Genomic DNA, 8,487 nt, shown 5'->3' on the forward strand with positions numbered 1-8,487 from the left:
ACAAGATGCAAATACATCAATCGTGGAGGATATCCTATTTGTGCCTGATAATGTGACGATGGATTCCAAAGCTCCTAAAAGTTCAGTTGTAAAATCCACTTTAAGAAATGAAGTGGTAAGTTCACAAGCTTCAACAAGCACCTCTATAAAATCCAAGCTAGTGCATGAGGGCACCCAAGGCGATAGTGGTGATGAGGACACAACTTCACCTCTCAAGAAGGTACGATCAATAGAAGAAATTTATAATTCTTGTACATTTGCCTTGATGGTTGAAGAACCCACATGCTATGAGGACGCTAGTGGGAAACAAGAATGAGAGATTCCATGGAAGAAGAATTGGCAGCCATTGAAAAGAATGACACTTGGAACTTGTAGATCTACCCATGGGTCAAAATGCCATCGGTGTGAAATGGGTCTATAAAGTAAAATATAATGCTGATGGGAGTGTGCAAAAATACAAGGCAAGGTTGGTTGTTAAGGGGTATGCTCAAGAATATGGGGTAAACTTTTTAGAAACTTTTTCTCTTGTTGCACATTTTGAAACTGTTAGAATTATTTTGGCATTAGCAGCTCATATGAAATGGCCAGTTTTTCAATTTGATGTAAAGTCTGCATTCTTGAATGACTTATTGAAAGAAGTTTATGTTTGCCAACCACATGGATTCGTTGTTAAAGGGAAAGAGGAGAAGATGTACAGGTTGAAAAAGACACTTTATGGCCTTAAACAAGTGTCACGAGCTTGGTACGAAAGATTGGACTCATACCTAATGCAAAGTGGCTTTCACAAAAGTGATAGTGAACGCACTCTATATGTAAAGAGAATAGATATTGAGTTTCTTATAGTTTGTGTCTATGTAGATGACATAATCTATACATGCTCATCTAGTACTCTTTTTGAAGAATTTAAAGTGAGAATGATGCATGAATTTGATATGTCAGATTTAGGGTTGTTGCATTGTTTTCTTGGACTCTAAGTCCAACAAAATGATGATGGCATTTTTATTTCTTAAGAAAAGTATACTTTAGACTTGAGAAATTTAATATGTTGACTTGTAAGCCATGTTCTACTCCCATGAATACTAATGGGAAATTAACATTACATGGCACTATGAAGCCTGATGATGAAAGGTTGTATAGAAGATTAGTTGGGAGACTAATGTATCTCATACAGACACGAATCCTTCGTTATATTCGAGCAACAACTAATTATGGGATTTGGTATCAATCGATTCCTAATTTCAAGTTAATTGGTTTTTCTGACAGTGATTTGGTTGGCTTTGTAAATGACAGGAAAAGCACTAGTAGATTCGCCTTCAACCTTGGATTGGGGATTGTGTCATGGATGTCAAAGAAACAAGCAATTGTGGCTCTCTCATCTTCAGAAGCAGATTATGTTGCCGCAAACACATCCGTATGTCAAGCTATTCGGATACGAAGAATTTTGGCTGATTTGCACCAAGAACAAGCACATGCGACAGAGCTTTCTTGTGATAACCAAGCAACAATTGCCATGGCGAAGAATCCTGTGTTCCACGGAAGAACTAAGCATATTGATTTACAAAGGCACTCGGTTATTCAAAATTTGTGAAGTTCCGATCCACTCCGGGTGTATTGAGTTTTGTATCAAGGGGGGGTGATAGAGTATGATGCAAATATTTCATAGGACATACAACCATCACATGAATGTTGATCATCTGACGTACATGGTGTAGTGGTGTTACTTTAAGAGAAGTTAGTGTGCCACATTGTGTGGTAGTTCCTATGTTTAGGATGTTAATTTCCTAGTTTGTAGCAAGTGTCTAACATCTAGCCCAAGTAGTGACATCATGGGATGATGGGTCCTTACGTGAAGGAGAAGTTACGTGTAGTGGGTATCTTTTATATATAGTGTGTTTTACTGTGATGTGTGAGTCGATGTAGTGCTTCCACTTTATATTATTAAAAAAGTTTTTTGAGTTGAATATACCTTCTACAGTTAATCTCTGTGTCTTTTGTAGCTTGTTGTTCTCGTGTTTTCAACACCCCCATCGTGGATGGAGAGTCAGTAGAGCAGAGATCCAGCACCAGAAGAGAACTAACCAATGTCTTTCTTCTGGCTGGATCTGGCCAACCGACGACCCCCCTCCCTGCCGAAGGAGATGCCAACATCGATGGCACAAGGGTAGTGGAGTGCACCTACATCCTTGACCTCAATGTGGAGTTCTCCATCGATTGAGAACACATTGTCGGTGGGATCTCGACCAATGATCGTCCGTCAGTCGATTCCCACTGGCTAGCACCCCACTAGCCTGCCAGAAGAGGCATTGGCTTGACCCGCCTGGAAGTAGTGAGGGCACCTCCACCTGCGATGGAAACTCTGGAGGGTGATCTCTCGACCATCTAGCAGACCAAACCAGTTCGACCTTGTTACGTTGGTGGAAATGAGTATATATGGATATCAGACCAGTTTGGAGCAAGTTTTGGCCGGTTCATATCCTAATCGGACTGAGTCAGACCTATGCATCGATTCTGGACCTCCAGAACCAAATCTCATAGGTCTAATCTTGGTTCAAGCTTCCATTTACCATTTTAAAGCCAATTAGTATCCTAATCGGATCGGGTTAGTGGCCGTGTTTATCGGTTCATGCCTTTGGATTCTGGCTTGTTCGTTAGAGCACCCGAGTTTCCTGATTTCATTAAAGTTTTAGGTATAAAGCCATACTTTGAACTATGGAGCATGGGTTGAAAGTTCAAGAGGTCCAGTTTATTTGCTCATAGATTTCTTTAGATTGGATCAAACCCACCTTAGAATCATTGGATCTATTTGATCCAGATCAACATAAGGATCCATAAGACTACATATGGTTCAGGAAGAGTATTTTGGGCTTCCAAATTCATGCCATTTCATTTATGGACCCACATTGATTTCCAATTTCAAATTGTGAACTCATAACCCACAAGGAGGGACTGGATTGAAAAAAGGGCAAGCAAAATCTAGACTTGAGGGCAAGTCTTCTATAACCCAGAGAATGATGTAGGAGCAGAGCAGAAGACCTGAGTCCATAAGAATCCATTTGGATCTATTTTAGATTTTAGAGTTTTTGGATCTTTGTATTCAGATATTGAATCTATCCAAGATCCAAAAGTAAGATTAAGGTTTTATTTTCTATAAATACTTGTTACATATATGGATATTAGAGTTGAATGATAAAACTTATTTTTTTTTTAATTTATACAATTTTCTCATATTTCTTGCTTTCTCTTAGATTTCATGCATAAGAGTAGGGTAACATAGTTTTTTTTGTAAATTGATCCCTCTCGATTTACATCACTTCCACTCTAGATTTGGGAACTACATCTAACATTCCTAAAAGTCATCCCCACAGATTCAGCATGGTGATGGCACCAACTGAAGGCTCCGCTTGTCTGGCAAGGGCAGTTAGTGCACGTCACCTTGTGTTGGGAGGTAAGTTCAAACCCCAAATGGTGTGGTTGTATAACTGTTTGGGGTTTGCCTAACACTCAACTTTCTCTGCCGACAAAAGGTTTTGGCACAACCTGGCAATTTCAGGGTGGGTTCGCCAACACTCAAGCCCGTACGGAGCCTGTACTGGCACACTTGGTAAAAAAAATGACCTTTGGATTGACATGAGACAATTATGATAAGGATTTCTCTTCAATATGGCATAGATTTCCATTTATTAATCAATTCCATCGTAATGCTTACACACACATGCTACCGTCATCGTGTGCCATCACCATAATGATCAGCACGATAAATTATTGCTTGGTTAGTGTCTGTTTGATGATTGTAGTGATAGAAAAAGAGAAACGTATTCATTTTTTTTTTGGATTTTTTGAAGACGAGTAACCCTCGCAGAAGCAAGGACACAAAAAATATTCAAATATTTTGACAGGGTAATTGTGAATGGTGTGCAAAAATTAAACTTTTCTTGTTCTTTTGGCAGATCATGCCCACCGACCACAGTGGGCATGGTTTGTTTAATCAAAGGCAGGTTTTGGGTCGTTCAATCGTGCTGTGCAAGCAAGTTTTTTAAGTTTTAAAGTCTAATGGCCCACAATGCACTAAAATTTTATGATTAAAAAACATATTTTTATGTTGAAAACTTGAAACAACTCCATTCAAAGAATTATTACCGACAAAGAAACCATGTTAAAAACATATGTGGGGGTCAAATTGATCATATAAGGTTAGCTGGCTATATATATATACAATATATATGAAAAGCAATCATATTGTACGAAGAAAAAAACATGTTTCCTAAAATGCCCTACAATTTATTAAATATGTCGAATGGACAATTTTGCCGGTTTTCAATTTTTTTGTCGCTTTTACCCTTCATAGGTACGAATTTTTTATTTTCGCACATCATGATGCTAAAATAACACCCACAGAACTCCTCGACAAAATCGCATATGAGGTTGCGAAATTTCAAAAGAGATTGCGAAATTCCAAACAATTTGCAAAACAAAGCACATTGCAAAAATCCTTTCTAGTGTTGCGAAAGTTTGTATCTTGCAAAATTTAGAACAATTATCACACTGGTATTACGAAATTCCTTTTTGTCGTAAAATTCCCTACGAATAGTATAAAAGCAAAGCTAAGGTTTCACAGAAACTAAGTTTTTTGTGATATTCAAGCAGTGAGAAATTATGGTCATTTTTCCACAACCAAGCATCGACGTTCGAAAGATCTGTGATGTTTCATCGATAAAAATCATCGATGGTGAGAAGATTGGCAAAAAATCATCGACAACAAGAAGATCAATGAAAAATCATCAACGATGAGAAGATCAACATTGCTTTTGGTAAGGGCATCTTATGGTATGGGTGGGATACAAAATGAAATCCGCGTACAACATTCAATTGCATGGTATGGGTGGGATATGAAGCATTCTTAAAGCCATCCACTCTAATGAGCTGTGATAGTTGGATAAATGTGTTTTCTCCCTATCAACACAAAGATGATGTATTTCATAATCAATGTTCGATCACATAGTATGAGTCGGATACTCTGTTTTCTCTTAATCAAAGACGCAGTGAGAACTAACATTTTTGTGAAAGAATGAAATGAATGCAATATATGAGTGACTTCAATTTGAAAAAAATAGAATGAATGCAATGTATGAGCGACTTTATCTTGTGAAAGATTAAAATGAATGCAATGTGTGAGCGACTTTATTTTGTTAAAGTGCATGCTTCATTTCTCAACCTCTTTTTTTTATATGGATGCCCTATTTCATAAATCCTGAATTTCGGCTCCCTTAAGCAATTTTTTTGGCAAATCTCCTGCAAAAAAAGTTTTGAGATTTCACAAGAAAAAGGATTTTCACAATACCAGCGCGATGCGATTAAGAAATTTCGCAATACTAGAGTCAAATTTTTTTATTTTAAAAAAGTAAATTGAAATTCGCATATACCTTGCGAGATTCCTTTATGATTTTAAAAAATAAACTAAAATTTGCATGTGCCTTGCGAATTTTTTTCTTGATGCCAAGATCACCGGTTATATAACATGTTCATTTCTTATATATACACATTTTATACAATTGATTCTAATAAACAAATTAATCACCTATTTTATAAACAACACATATCAAACAACTTCATTTTATGTTACATAAATAATTCATTCTACTAAAAAAACAAGAATCAAACAACTTTATTTTCTATTATATATATATATATATACATACAATTCATTTTTCTCAAAAAGCAAAAATCAAACAACTTCAACTTTCATTACCGCAAAAGCAATGGTCGCCTTCATCAGTTTTCATCCATAAGCGCAAGTGCATCTTCTTGCTTAGACTCTTCATTACTATAAATTTACCTATACCACAATATTAAACTGAATATATACTTAAATAAAAGAAGCATAATATTAAAGCACCAATAGTGTGGGCAAATAACAAAATACCCATGTATTTGCCTTTTAGGTTGGCCATCTACCATAAGAAGTGGATGACATCCTTTGACAAACCCATTGATGCATGACCAGAAGAATAAGAATGTATATAAATCTACTATATGTATTAGTCTCAATGAACACTACCGATCTAGGGTTAGCCATCATCAAATGATGACAATAAGCGAAAATCATTCTGAAGGACTCCTCCACAATAAGCGGAAATCATTCTAGGGTTAGCCATCATCAAATGAACTATATGGCATCAGCCTAGTCAATTCATGTCCACATATGCTTGTTTGTAAAAATCCTCCACACCTACACCGTGACTGAGGTCGCTCATGATTTCTCTTAGAGTCATCTTTGAGTTATCGTGCAAGCGTACGTGAATAACATGTGAAATCTACTTTGAAAATATTTTTTCCTCACCATGGTTGCCTACTGATCCACCACATGTATGCTCTCTTTAATACCTCTTTACTTTAAAGAACGTTGCTTTGTGCATCTTTGTGCAATGGATCTTCCAAGGGCAATCTACCATAGTCAGTGGGTTCCTTCTCATACATACGAGAGTTACTCTATTACTGCAACTTTTTATAAATTTTGGTTTATAGTTATTCATAACCACATGATCTCTCAAAAACTCGTGACACTGCTCAAAATCAGTAAACCTTTTGCTGCAAGCAATTTCGAGATCGCTTGACTCTGTTGATAGGTACTAAAACTGTTTTTATTCGTCAATTTTTTTTGTTGTGTAACTCATCATATAACTAAGAAGCCTTTACATCGATTATTTTCAATTATTTTTCATTAAATGATAATTTATTTATTAAGAACCAAAGGTTTGACTTTCTAAATGTCATTAGCGCATTGTTCTTGCCCACTCAGCCGACATGGTAGACTCAAAATCATCTGATTATACATTGTGCATGTCATCGTTGCTAGCGCAAAATGACTGATCGATTAGACAAAATAAATCAAAACTTGTTGCATCTATGACTCTCTTTGCTTCAAAAAATGCAATATTCCTATAATCTCAACTTTCAAGATTAAAAAAAAAACACCTTCAGTTCAAGCATAAATTAGAAAGAGCTTCAACGGTTGCCTAAATTTGTCATCTATATTGGAAGGCTAGGTGTTATACAATATCCTATAATAAAAATTGTTGATACTAATTTGTCCAAGCAGTTTCACATCATTTGCAGTGATCCTCTCATCATTAACTCTTGAAAATGGTAAAATATTTGCTAAAGGAGTTAACTCAATAGCTCGTAGTTAAGATAAATGCACATTATTCACAAAATTTTAATCATTCCATTCTTGTATATCCACTTGATGTTTATAGTCTTTCAAAGGTTCACAAAATACTTGTGCAAAGGTCAGGAGGTCCACTCAAATATCATGCAAATTTTACAAAATTCTTGTGCGAAGGTCAAGAGGTTCATGCAAATATCATGTGAATCTTCTTAATTAGATTTTAGTCTTTTAGAGATTCACAAGATTTTTGTGCGAAGGCCAGGAGGTCTGGATAAATATCATGTGAATCTCCTTAGTGGATTTTAGTCTGTAGGAGGTTCACCAGATATTTGTGTGAAGGTCAAAACGTTCTCACAAATTACATACGAAGGGTGAAATAGTCCTAAATAAGTTTGAAATCAGTGATTTTGGATATGCAAGAAATTTTGACATATTTATTGGTATTTACAAAAATATACCAAAATTTGAGGATAGTGGTCATTTTCTGAAAAAAAGGGTCTAATTAAAACTTGGCCCTATTAAATATATTAAAATCATACCCAAGACGAGTCAAACCCAACTCGTATTGGGTAGGTTTTTGTGTAGTTTTTAGACTTGATTTAGTTACATGTCTGATGCGACCTATGTGAGAGAACCTAATTACAGCCATAGTGACGAAAGTTAAAAATGACAAAATCTCGGGAGTCAAAATGAGGAGATTTTAAATTTTTTCATAAATCTCGCATTTTTTTGGCAAAATATTGGCAATAAAAATTAAATTTAAAATATAAAAAATAATTTTTGTAAGAAAATATAAATAAAATACATTTAAAAATAAAAATCTTGGGGTTTTCACCATAAATATCTGTTAAAACTATAAATATCGTGATATTTGTCACAGTTTGAAAATCTCGCGAGAAATTGCAGTTTTAAACTTTCAGGCAATTTCTTGCGATATTATCGTGAGATTTTTATAATCGTGTGAAATTTGTTACAAAGATTACAACCCTTATAAATAATCGAGTTATCACCAGGTTAAGATAGATCCAATACTAATTCCAACTTTTAAAGGGTGGGTTAGGTTCCATATCATAATCCAATTTGAGCCATACAATAAAGCTCATGATCCAATCCAAAAGTGGGACCAAATATTACTTGATCCAAGAAAATGGAAATAAACTGAATTTTAAGGGAAATGATACACTGCTGGAGTTTGACCCCTTTATGACCCAAATCCATCTAGGTTTGCAGATATGATTTTAACCACGGATCTAGATAGACCCTAACTTTATCTAATATAGTTCCGAACTAGATTCAGATGCACACTATCCTGGTCCGAATCT

At 35.6% G+C, this 8,487-nt stretch overlaps 1 protein-coding gene across 1 annotated transcript; it reads left to right on the forward strand.

Moving 5' to 3' along the window:
- Window positions 1–383: 383 nt before the first annotated feature.
- On the forward strand, window positions 384–1,588 carry LOC149831401 (uncharacterized). The gene is made up of 3 exons (XM_090013009.1): window positions 384–466; window positions 551–742; window positions 1,291–1,588. The coding sequence occupies exons 1-3, from the start codon at window positions 384–386 to the stop codon at window positions 1,586–1,588; spliced, it is 573 nt and encodes a 190-aa protein (XP_089869135.1).
- Window positions 1,589–8,487: the final 6,899 nt, after the last annotated feature.

Source organism: Nuphar pumila, chromosome 7 (assembly GCF_984573655.1).
Source record: "Nuphar pumila chromosome 7, dmNupPumi1.hap1.1, whole genome shotgun sequence".
Classification (NCBI taxonomy): Eukaryota; Viridiplantae; Streptophyta; class Magnoliopsida; order Nymphaeales; family Nymphaeaceae; genus Nuphar; species Nuphar pumila.